We start from the raw sequence: 13,084 nt of genomic DNA, 5'->3' as shown, positions 1-13,084 counted from the left end.
GGGAGGTGTATTAGTAAGGGTCCGCAGAGAAACAGAACCAGTAAAAGATTCATAGACATAAGAGGAGATTTATTGTAGGAACTGGCTCTCAGGATCATGGAGTCCAAGAAGTCCCACCATTTGCAAGCCAGTGACTGGGAAAGCCGCGGTGAATTCAGTCGGAGTCCCAGGAGCTCCAGTGCCCAGGGGCAGGAGAATGTGGCTATCCCTGCTCAGATTTGCAGGGAAAAGGCGCTCTTCCTCCTTCTTTTGTTCTACTGGGCCCTCAAGGGACTAGACGTGCCTGTCTGCCACGTTGGTGAGGGTGACCTGCTTTACTTTACCCAGCCTTCTGATTCAAATGCTGACCTCTTCTGGAAACACCCTCATAGACACACCCAGAAATAATGTTTTACCAGCTACCTAGGCATCCCTTAGCCCAGCCAAGTGACTCTTAGAATCAGCCATGATAGGAGGCGAAGAGAGAGGAGGCTTGAGAACCCTCCTGCTACCCCCTCCAGAGGTTGGTCCGTAGAGGAGGACGGAGAGCCAGAGCCCAGACTAAACAGTGCCCAAGAACCAGGAGACTCGGGTTCTTGTCCCGTCACTACCACTTGTGTGTTCTGTGACCTCAGACAAAGCTTCCCATCTTTACCCCAGTGCGGTCCCAGCGCAGAGCATGTGTTCCGTGAATGAATGATGGAGGTCTCACTAGTTATTATCTAGGACTCCAGCCAGCTCTGGAGTCCTACGATTCTACTAGGTTTGTGGCCTTTCAAATACACGATTTTCTCAGTTGGGTCCTTCTCAATGCAGACTCTGAGAAGATGAGGGCTCATCCACAAGTGACTCTTTAAGGAGTGCTCCCAGGAGACCAGCAGGGGAAAGAAGCTATGGCGTGGTGTCAGGCAAGTCCGAGCCTCAGCCTGACCGACAGGGTGCTCCGGAGAGCACATCATGACATTGCACCTCCATGCAAAAGAGCTGGGCTTTCACAGTCCTGGCCCACCGGTCACTGGCAGGCTGCCGGGGCAGGGGTAGGCGGGCAGGCGTGTGAACTCCCAGGCATTGTGGGTGTGCCACAAGTTGCCATAGCAACTGCAGGATGCAAGGGTGGTCCCTGAAAAAGGTGTGGGTAGTTCCCTTGGAGGCGACGCACACAGGATGGAAGGACTGCTCTGAAGGGATCTGGGTGGAGAACCAACAGATTCGGCTTGGAAACATGAAAATCAGAAATGGAAGCGTGGAACTTCTAGGCTGCAGTGAATGATGACTACCTCTTATGTGCCAGGTGGTATGGAGGCACTGAGGATATAATAGTGAGAGCAAAGGAACTTGTTCCTGTCCTCACTGAACTTCCCGTGAGAAACAGCACTGATCAAAGGGCTGGCCCAGCCTTGTGAGGTCACAGCAGCACTTGTGACAGGGGAGACACGAGTGTGCGGGGAGAACGCTGGAGGGGCAGGCGGGGAAGGGGGCGATGAGCCGCCCTTCGAGAGGAGAGACACGTGTTAAGGGCCACAGCTGCCATGGGTGGGGGAGGGGAAAGAGCTGCATTCCAGGCAGAGGGAACAGAATGTGCAAATTGCTTATGAAGTGAATTAACGAGCAGATGAATGAGTGAATGAGTGAATGTCACAAACAAAAATTCCAGTAATTTAATCAGTCAGGAAGAAAAATCACCAAAGGATACTCTAAAGAGATGGATTTGGGTAAGACAGGATGGCGGGGTGGCCCTTTGTGGAGCACCTTGTCCTAAGTAGGGTACACTTTATATATCATAGTTTTATTTACGTATCACCGCAACAAGAAATACTTCCCTCTTTTCAGAGAAGAATGAAACTGAAGCCAGAGAGGCTGGCTAACTTGCCCAAGGCCACACAGCTGCCAAGTGCAAGGGCTAGGACTCCAGTTCGGGTTCCCCATTCGCCAACGCCCCAGCCTCTCTGCGATTCCACATGGTGCGATCTGCTTCCTAAATCAAAGTATTGGTGACCACAGGGCACATTCTAAGCTGAGGTAGTGAATAAGCCGGTTCCGTCAACACCCATCTACTTCCAGGATGAACGTCTATAGTTCCATGTCGCCTCAGGTCCCTCGAGGGGACTCCTGAAATGACAGACACGGGAGGAGATGTTACCCATCAGCCCTGGGGCTGACGTGCAGGTAGCGTCCCTTGCTGACCCCTGCACTTCAGGGACTGGGAGCCCCACAGGTAGAAATAGCTCCGTGTGCTCTGCCCGTCAGCTTGGGCAGTGCCAGAGGACGGGCAGCTACAAGGCCTTTCCCCAAGAGTGCCCTGGGCAGGAGCACTCCGCTTCCTTCCTTGCCCCTCCTCCTTTGGGAGTGGGGTACAATAACTGGGGAGTGTAACTGGTACCCCAATCACTGAGCTGTGTGTGGACATGGAAAGGAACCTTTTCTGAAGCAAGAGGCTGTGCTGGAAGCTTCCATGGCTGTGGCTACACTGAGGCAGCCCTGCCCCTCCCACCCACCAGGCCCCACAGAAACCCGCAGGGCTGAGACCTCCCAGGGTTAGTTACAGGGACAAGGACACCGGCGTCTCCGTGGGCAACGCTGCCTTTCGGTTCAGGGAGCGCTGGCCCTCCCCCCTCCAGAACATTGCTGAGAACAGTCTCTCCTTCCCGTTCACTCACACCCCCCTGAAAGGGGCGGGGAGACCCACACAGTTGAAGGGAGCCTGATGTCCATTTGCTGAGCCGTGTTTTACTAGTGGGTGGCATCACTCGATAAAAAAGCAAGCCGCGCTGCATTTTCCTGCCAGCCATTCCTTCATTTCCAGGGTCCGGAGGAGAGGCCTGGCCTCCGCTGCCTGCGCCCACTCAGTGGTGCCACTTGTGTGCTGAGGGCTCAGTGGCTCAGGAGTTACAACCCTGGATCCCCTCGGACTCACCGGGGAGCCCTGCAGTTACCTGCGCTCTGGCCGCAGATCAATGGAAGCCGGAGGGATGGGGCCCCAGCGCCCGGAGTTCGCGAAGCCGCCCCATTGACGTGCAGCTCGGGGCAGTCAGAGCTGCTGAGGGGCGGTTTGGGCGAATACATTCGGGGTCTACTTGTCTCACTTTTGCCTATTTCTGTAGCGACACCTGAGCTCCCGGATCCTACAACTAGACTTGAGCTAGAGGAAGAAGTTTCCATTTTGGCCTTGAGCCTAAGCCAAGTTTTCCAAACCTGTTTTTGGCAGAACAGTGCAGTGAGGTGTGGGGGGTTTGCCAATGTATCAATAAAGCCATTCTCTCCCATCTGCTGTGGGACCCCCATGGGCCTGTGCGCCGTCCTGACCCTGGAGGACAAGGGCAGCGTGTGGGAGGCATGGGTGTCACACTCCCTGGCAAACAATGCCACTTTAAAAGTAGAATCGTTGATTTCAGTATATTTTGGCCCCTTCCACAAGTGACTTTAGGTGACTTACAACATAAACATAGAAAACAAATTGATGATAAAAATAGAAACAGAGTTTGGGCCAAGGAATTATAATGTCAAGTGGAAAGCAAGGCAACGAAAGAGAAGGGGAGAGGAACACATGTATACCGAGATTCTTCAACGTGCTGAGAGCCATCAGGCATTTAATAACATGTTTTAAATCTAAGAACTAGATATCATTCCCATTTTACAGATGATGAAACTGAGGCTCAGTAGATGTCCAAAGTCTTGCAACTGGTGACCTGAGATTCACATTCGGGCCAGCCTGTCTTCAGGGTCTCTGTCCCTAACGGCACCATGTGTCCTAGAGGTGGTTTAGCTCGGGGCTTTCTTTCAACCAGAGGGAAGAGGATGACGCAGCCAGACACACAAGTATTCATTATCAGCAAGGAGGAAGCACTCCAGTTCCCCAGGAAAAGTAATTTTTTTCCCCAAGCACTCAATTCAAGAAAGGCATCTCTCAAATGGAAGTGGGGAAGGCTTAACAGAGGAGCAGTGGGCAGGGTTTTGTGGCATAAATAAGAGCTCACCAGGTGGGCAGAGTGGGAGAAAATTCAGGAAAATGGAACAGCACATACAAAGACCTGGACAACTGTAGGAAAACATCTGGTGTTGGAAGCTACGAGCAGGCCAGGATTTGTGGAGCACACAGTGGGGTGGACTATTTTAATAACGTTTTAAAGCTTAGTCAAGTTGGAAAGCCAAAGAGAAGTGAACAGAAAACTTAATTTAAAGAGGTGGGATAAAATCTTATTAAGGTGGCTCCGCTGATTTGGAACATGCAGAAATTCAGAGAGGAAAAGGAAGTCTCTGCAGAGCTGACTTATAATGCAAGCAAGATTGGAGGCAGCAGTTCAAAACCACACAAAATACCAACAGGTTTTTCAATATTCAGGAGTACTTGGTCACATAGCAACAAAGATATGCTAATGACAAGCACTTAACATATTCATTAAAATAGGTCCCTGCGGTACTTTTCCTGTCTACACCTTATTAGTCTTTCTACTTTCTGCACGATGCTGATGCACGTCGCTCTGCCTCACTTGCCTTGCTTCTGTACAAATAACCACCTTGCATCCTTAATTAAAATGATACTCATCTCATGCTCTGCCTTTAGCTGGACTTGTGGTTGAGAAGGGCAGCCTCGGCCACCAATCTCCTTTATAATGTCCCGCAAAGGGTCTCTGTAAGGCCCAGGATTCCCGCGAGATGAATATCCAGACACAAAACCTGGGACTGACTCACGGCTCATCAGAAATCTCATTACTCCCAGTGCAGACCTGGAGGGTGTGGACAAAGTGGAAATTGTCAGAGTGGGTTAGGCTGATTTTCCCTTTCACTGCGCCTCACACAGAAGCGCATAATCAGGAGGGAAAGGCAGGATCAGCCACCTCTGTATAAACACTGTGCACGGCTGGGATTTTAAACCAGCCTGACACCGAGATCTGCCATTGTGTCTCTCAAACAGCCAGTGCCAACTAAATGCGAAGTGAGGACGGGCTGTCTGGGCGGCACGGGCCAAGCCCCCGGGCCTTTGTGCCCGTCAGCCCCTGTGCTTGGTGCCCCCTCCCTCCTCTCTTCTGCCTTTTGAACCCCTGCCTCTTCAGGACAGAGCATGACAGGGTGACCCCACGGCCACCAAGATTAAATTGGACCACGTGGCTGAATATGCTGGGTCTGTTTCTGCCCTCCACTCCTGCCAGACAGACCCTGCCCCAGGGCTGAAGCTTAAGAGCCTCCTCCCACTTGCACTTCAGGGCCCAAGTCAAATATGCATTCCTTCAGAAAGTATTTATTGAACACGTGGCCAACAATCCGAAGAAAAGTATCTGTACTATTGGGAATCAAAGGCATGTGCATTAAAACAACTAGAAGGTACCATCTCCCCCCATCACATTAGCAAATTAGCTGGCGAGAAGGTGGTGAAGGAGGCGTTCCCACAGATTGCTTGTCCAGTGGTATAAATTCTGAAATGTGTCTTCAATGTATGTTTCAAGACTTTCAGATCCAGTGTGTTGACTGACTCCTAGGGAATTACATTCTCAGCAACTAATCAGGGATGCAAAGTTTGACAATAATTATAGCTAACTTTGAGAATCATCCATTGTTGGGCACCAGCCCCTCCCTTTACAAGCTGGTTGACCTCACGCTGTTAGTTTGAAATGAACCGTTAAAAGAGTATTTACACCACAAAAATCAGCAAATGCTACAAATCAGGGCCTGTTCCTCCCCTAGCCCGGCCCCACCCCAGAAGAGCTGGTTGTTGAACGTTTACCAGCACATCATTGCTTCTAATCCCAACACTGCCTCATGTTAGCTATGTGTCTTGCACAAATAACTTAACCCACGAGTCCTCAGATTCTCCACTGTAAACTGGAGATAATAGCAGCCACCTTGCAAGATAGTTCTGAGGATTAATCATGATAAAATACGAAGAGAGCTGTGCACCACAGGTGATCATTAGATGGTGCTGTTACTGCTATTATTGCATAGGTGTGGGATGAACTTAACAAATCCCATGGACCAAAGAGAGTTCTAGTTTCAGAAAGACATGTGGGAAAACATGAGGAGCAGTTAGAAAACTGGGTACAAGAAGGTGTCATGCTGCAGCAGCAGAGCACCCCAAAGAGCCCACAGGTCTGAAGAGTCCTGGCTCTTCCACATGACCTTGGCAAATCCCACGGCCCCCTGATAGACTGTGGGATCCTCCATTCACCTGCAGGAACTGCTTGGCACAGCAGAGCCAACGTCTTCCCTGGGCCCTGTCTCTGCACAGCCTGTCCTCTGGCTCCTCATGCAGCCCTCTGCGTGGCTCGGTGCCGGCCCACTGAGTGTCAGGGTGCAGCTGAGCACAGCCTGTGACCCACACTCACAGCCCCAACCCATGCCACTTGCAAAGAAAATGTTGGAGATCTGGCATCTTTAAAGCACACGATGAAGTTACCATGACGCTACGAATGCTGGAATTGTAAGGACAAGACAGCATCACCTCTTACCCCTTTTATTGCGGAAGTCGCCATGGTGATGGGAGCATCCCAGGAGACTGAAGAAGACCTTACTGACTGGACTCGGGAAGACTCCCAGGAGCACCCTCCATCTCTGTGTGTCGGGGATGGCCCAGGACATCATTTGCTCCCCAGGGGATGGTGGATGTTTGAGATCTCTATAATTAGTTAACTTTCCCCAGGACCCCAAAGCACCATGACTACTCAAGTTGGAGGGAAGAGAGCAGAGAAGCATAGGCACCTGTCAGGTAGCGTCTGTCCGCTCTCACCTGTAAGCTCTGGAAAGACAGGGTGGTTCTGCCACCAGGGTCGAGTACAGCACCTGGCACGTTGGAGGCCCTTAACAGCACCTGGTGAATGAATCTACTGAACATCAGATCATGGGGAGACAGATGAGTAAGGCCTGGTTCTCTTCCCCAAGCAGCTCGCTGCCAGCGGAGGAAGCGGACACATCAGCAGATGAATGCAACAGAGCCTCCTTGTACCATAGCAGGGTCCAGGAGAAGGCACCACCAGGCGCGGGTGGTGGCATGAGGTGGTGGCATGCACCCCGAGGAGGCACGAGGCAGGAGGTGACAGCTGGACTAGCATTCCAAGAGGGCAGGAGCCACACTGCGTCTCTTATCTCTGTACTCTTAGAAATTAGGACGGTGCCCGGTACCCAAGAAGAGCCCAGTAAACATCTGCTTCATGAACAGATTCCCGTGGGAGGATGAGCAGAAGTTCTCACAGTGAGCACAGAAGAGACCGTGCTCCAGGAAGACGGCACAGCAAGTGCCTGGCTCGCAGAGATGAGAGCAGCAAGATGCATTACGGATACCACGAATCAGTGGTTCCACGGACGGAACAAAATCGGGTCCAAAGACAGCAGCAGGCGTGGGTGTCAGGCGTGAGACTGGACGTGGCGTTAGAGTCCAGGTCATGGGAAAACACTTGTTCTGTGTGCATTGCAGAGCCACCGTGCTGCTTTCCGCAGAGGAGTAGCAGGCGCAGATTTACACTTTGATGAGATCTGCCCTGTGGAGGGCAGGCTGGGGATGGGCAGCTGTGGCGGACGTTGAAATGCCAGTCAGGAGGCTGTGACAGCGGTCAAGGCCAGCGATGGGGACATTGATGGGAGTGACGCTGCTCGGCCGCTGGCAATTGTTCATCAAGGGCTTGTTCCTTTGCCAAAGGCTCCCCTGGGGGTTTCCAGCCTCTGTCCTCCTCCAATTTCTTTCCCTGCCCTCCTGCTTCAGCCAGAGCAGCTCTGCCTTTAAATACTTATGTAGTTTTATTTTAATGAAAAATCTCAATGCTTAAAATTTAGCCACTGATCTAAGTGGTTCTTTCTTGGCTTAGAATGGCATGTAAACAGCTGTGCATTGACTCATTCCATTGCCACTCAAAGAAGGTTCTAGAAACCTACACCTGCTCTGAGAGCTATTTAAATGGACTCTAGGTATCTTTCTCATCCTATCCTGCCAGGCATGCTCACAGTTTTTTAGGTATTAGAGGACATAATTCTATTGCACATTTAATAGACTAGAGTATAGGCTGGGCATGGTGGCACATGCCTGTAGTCACAGCTACTCAGAAGGCTGAGGCAGGAAGATCACTTGAGCCCAGGACTTTGAGGTTGCTGTGAGCCACAATGACATCAGTGCACTCTAGCCCAGGCGACAGAGCGAGACTCTGTCTCAAAAAAAAAAAAAAAGACTATCGTATAATATAAACAACTTTAATATGCATTTAGAAATCAAAAAATGTGTTTGACTTGCATTATTGCAATATTTGCTTTACTGCTGTGGTCTGGAACTGAACCTGTGGCATCTCCGAGGTGGGCCTGTAATGCCAATACCAATGCAGACCCTTTATGGGGTGGTTACCAATGTCCAAGACCGTGTGGGTGCCTGTTATGTATCACCCTGCTTAATCCGTAGAACAACACTACGACATCCTTACCCTTTTGTTCCCATTTTACAAATAAGCAGCCTGAGATGCACGAGGGCAAATCAGCTTCTCTCAAGGCCTCCGCAGTAGTCAGCTCAGGCTGACATACAGAGAATCAGACAGGCGGCCTTAAACAACAGAACTTTACTTCTCACAGTTCTGGAGGCTGAAAGTCCGTGGTGAGGGTGCCGGCACAGTGGGGTTCTGGTGAGGGCTCTCTTCCTGCCTTGCAGACGGCAACCTTCTTGCTGTGAGCTCTTTCTTTCTCTCTTCCTCTTCTTACAAGGCCACAGTCCTATAAGATTAGCATGCCACCCTTATGACTTCATTTAGCTGTAATTACCTCTTAAAGTCCCTATCTCCAGTTGCATTGGGAGGTAGGGCTCCAACATGTGAATCTGGAGCTGGGGGACACAATTTGGTCATAGCAGCCTCTTAGCTGGCCAGACGCAGAGCTGGGATTAGAACCCAGGAAGTCAGACCTTCAACTCCCCACCCCACCAGGGCTCCCAATAACAAGCCTCCCTCACTCTCTGGGATGTGATTTTTCTTTCTCTTTCTCCTCTGCCTTGGTTGTCTTAAGCCCAAGAGAGTTAAACAGCTTTTCATTAGAACAGGTGAAAATATTGCACTTGACAATTCAACTCGGATCACCACAGGCTTGGGAGCACAAATCATTCATTCTTTAGAGGCAAAATTGTCATGAAAGCTAATCAATGCAGGGCCTTAGCCTGTGCCAGTTACAGAGCATGTCAGCAAAAAAGAATAATGAGAAGGTGTGCAGTCAGGATTTCCAAGGCTACAATAATTCACCCTCCATGTAATGAGATGAAACGCTGACATATAATTAATATAAAGTGGTGGTGTCCTTTTGAACCCTACAGATGGTGCACCCCAGCAGGTGAGAGAAGCAGCCAAACAGAAGCCCGGGTGGGGGAGGGATATAGCAGGGAGGGTGGGCTGCAGCAGGCTCAGCAGGGAAGGGCCAGGCCCCATCACAGCAGCTGTGGGAGAGGGGGGACAAGTGTGGGCCACGAAGCCAGACAGCCTGGTTTCTAGCCCCATGTCCTCCACTTACTAGTGGCATGACTCAGTTGCCCCATCTGTGAAATGGGACCAATAATAGTAAGATAACAGCAGGAAATTAATGAGGCTGTTAGGAGCATCAGAGAAATTCAGAGAGACACATATAAAGTATCCAGTAAATGTCAGAGGTCATTTCCTGATAAGAACTGAAAACATCAGGGCACGGCAGGATGGTCTTGAGTCTGAATCGAGAGTCACCGGGCAATGAGCTGCCTGGAGCCCTGCTTTCCCTTCCTGAGACACGGGCAGAGTTGACACGAAGACTCCTGGACAAGGATGTAGTGTGGGGGTAGCAGGTACCGACCATGCGGCTAGAACAGACTCCACCCGTCTGCTTCTGGAAACAGCTCTGAATGTCCCCCTGGAGAGCCCTTTCCCCCACTCTCTGCTCATGAGACACAGTGGGGCAACCTCCTGCCCCTCCTCCACTGTGCCAGGGATGGGCACGTGACCCGTGACCTTCAGCCTCTGGGGGCTGTTCAGCTAGTAGGAGAAACTAGATCTACCAGGGGTCAACATGAGTTATGGCTCTGAAAATAAAGCTAATACAGGGAAAGAAGGGGAAACAGAGGGAGAGACCAAAGTCAGCTCTAACTCTACAGTTTTTAGTTATAAAAGCCAAAAAAATTCCCTTTTGTGCTTAAGCAAATGTGTTTCTCTTCCCTATAACTAAGTAAATCCTGACCCATACAGTATATAAAGTGCTCGGCACTGACCAAGGAATGATGGCCTTTCTCTTTTAACCTGTAGCTTGAAGGACCATTATTTATCTCTGTCTATCTACCTATTAATGTCACTATCTATCTATAATCTAGCATCTATATCAAATCCATCATTTGTCTATCATTTATGTATCTATAATCTACTCACCTTTTCATCCATTATCATACATATACATACGTACATATATAACCTCTTAAAGTGAACAAAATTTTTATTTACAGAAAATATACTTTCATATATTTTCTTTTCAGTTAATTCTTGAAACAGTCACAAATATGGCATTATTATGTCCATTAACAAGTGAGAAATTGAGGCTCAAAGAGTTTGGGAAGTGACTACAAAATGCAGCAATAGATTCATTCCCTTCTTGTTTACGATGGAAATATAATGCCAATAGAAGCCAACACTTGCACAGAATTTTCTTATTTACAGCCCTTTCATGTAACCAACAGGTATTTGCCATTAATCTGTTGGTATCTTAGAGAACATGAACAGAGCATCAAAAAACAGTGCCCAACAAGTGGATGCTCCAACATAATCTTTCTCCTTTAACAAACAAACCCAGTTATGCACCTGATCCTGCTGGTCCACTCTAAGGAGACTCTTCTGAACCTATTTAGGCTCAGAGATATTCATCTAAGTAGTATTTACATTGTCAAAATAATTAGAAACAGCCCCAAGTAACCTATAAGACAGGATAAGGGTTTGATGGTTTATGTACTTTGCCAAAGTGGACTATTATGTAGCCATTAAAAATGATAGACAAAGAGTTTGCAATAATAAGGAGACAGGGCCCCTTACCACACTATTAATTTGAAAAAGCAGAAGACAAAATCATTGTGCCTGGTTTTTATATCAATAACACATACAGTCATATGTCATTAATATAAAAAATGTAAGAAAAGGAGTACAAAAAGAACTAAAATGTAATCTGGGCATGATTTGATTCTGGACAATTGATGCTTTCTTATGTATTTTATTTTCTATATTTTCCGATGAACATATGTTGCTTTTCCAATTAGAAATTTACTTTTTAAAAATTGTCTTGCATAGCAATCTAAACACAAAGGGGTGTATTTCTCCCAAACAACTGAAGTGTTTTCCTCTGCAGTCCCCACCCCCGGGGTGCAGACCAGCACTGGTCCACGGCCTGTTAGGAACCGGGCCACACAGCGGGAGGTGAGCAGCGGGCGAGTGAGTGAGGCTTCATCTGTATTTACAGCCACCCCCCAACTCCCCTCCCGCATCCATGGAAAAATTGTCTTCCATAGAACTGGTGCCTGGTGCCAAAAAGGTTGGGGACCGCTGGTTGAGATCACTGCCCAGAGACATGAAAAACTTTCAGCTGTTACTCAGACTGGGATGTACGACATCCAGTTTGCTTTTTCCCATGGAAATGCCTGAGTCTGTGCATCTGCCACACACACCTTGATTTTCTCCAACAGGACAATCGTATTCCTCCTGTTCCCCTATCACCCAGTGTTCACAGTGCTTCTAAGTATGAAGAGACAGGATCAGAGTGACAGGAAGGAACCTGGGCAAAGACGGACGTCCCCCGCCAGGGTCGCTGCTGTCACTCTCAAGATAAACAGTCAGCTGAGCTGCTGAATGGAACAGTTGAAATTTGTTTCCTAAAGTGGCCTATCCTCTCCCCTTCAACAAAATCCAGCTGAGGACACATTGGCAAGTGCCTCCAGTGTGTCTGGCACTGTGTTAGGCCCCAGAAACAGAGACCTGAGTTCCAAGCAGCAAGTGATTTCCTAGTGAGGACAGATGAGTAACCTGATAATCTGGGTTCACTGTGGTAAAGGCTGCTTGGGTCAAGTGCGTGGCGCGGCAGAGATCGTGAGGTGCACTCACCAGGCCAGCAAAGGCTCCTGGCCCCAGGGCTTCCCAAGCCGGGTGCCCGGAATGCACAGGAGCTGGTGAGGGGACACTGGTGCTAGTGGAGACGGGAGAGTGTCAGGAAGAGGAGATGCCACGTGCAAGGGGACAGAGGCAGGGGTGTTCTAGGGTGCAAATTTAAAGTGGAGTAATAGCCAAGGATGGAAAGGAGAGAAAGTTCTGGCACATGAGTCACGGCAGGCCTCGTGGGCTGCATTCAGAACTCAGAATTTAGCGTGTCCATGCTGGGCAGCTATCTTGAGTGGAATAAAACATGGGTCCCAAGTGGCCCTTCTTGCCATCAGCTCTGTGGGTGCGATTTTCCAAAACGCTGAACTCCTTTAGCAGGCTCTATTTGGCATTCTCCTAAAACATTCCACACAGCTTCTCAAATATACAAAACCCTCTCTTCTGAATCCATTTCAACTCTGATTCATCAGATAAGAGCACGGAATTAAAATGAAGCACATCCTTGAAGATTCATCAGAAAATGTACTCTACGACACACTTAAGAATATCTGAACCCAGAAAATGTCATTCCTTTCCCTTTGCAGCACAGATGATTCCTCCCAGCACTTGGCTGCACACTGGGGGGCCACGGGAGTCTCGAACAGACGCACTCACCACAGGTTGACCAGGAAGGGGTGCTCCAGCCCCTGCATGATCTGCAGTTCCCTGAAGACGTTCCGCACTTCATCCCTCTCGATGCACTTCTGCTTGTTCATGTACTTCATTGCATACATCTTCTTAGTGTCTCGCTTCTGCACGATGCACACCTGAGCGACAGCAAAGGGGAGAACATTCAGGCCAGCAATTAAAAAGGAAGGAGAAGAAAAGTCAATCCCCCGCCGATCTCTAGTCCTGGACTCAAGTCTCTGTTCTGAAAACTTGCTAGCAAAGCAGCTCTGGCTGAGTTAGCGCCACAACCTCTACATCTGTGAAATGGAGAACTGGGCCAAATTCATCCGCTCACTAAATACTTACACTAGGACTGGCCACATCCTGAGTGTGGAAAAGGAGCTGCAGACGCA

At 49.2% G+C, this 13,084-nt stretch overlaps 1 protein-coding gene across 2 annotated transcripts in view; it reads right to left on the bottom strand.

Moving 5' to 3' along the window:
- The window catches only part of STK32B (serine/threonine kinase 32B), a 230,401-nt gene extending 217,590 nt beyond the window's left edge, over positions 1-12,811 (bottom strand). The window contains exon 1 of one of the 2 annotated variants that reach the window (XM_069496004.1): positions 12,678-12,811. In XM_069496004.1, coding sequence (XP_069352105.1) covers positions 12,678-12,796 — 119 coding nt within the window. In that variant the 5' untranslated portion in view covers positions 12,797-12,811. The remainder of the gene's footprint in view (positions 1-12,677) is intronic. The other variant, XM_069496003.1, reaches the window with a different exon arrangement.
- Between the last annotated feature and the right edge of the window lie 273 nt (positions 12,812-13,084).

This window comes from Eulemur rufifrons, chromosome 20, assembly GCF_041146395.1.
Source record: "Eulemur rufifrons isolate Redbay chromosome 20, OSU_ERuf_1, whole genome shotgun sequence".
NCBI lineage: Eukaryota > Metazoa > Chordata > Mammalia > Primates > Lemuridae > Eulemur > Eulemur rufifrons.
The sequence above is the reverse complement of the archived record's forward strand: the minus strand, read 5'-3'. Positions and strand labels throughout refer to the sequence as shown.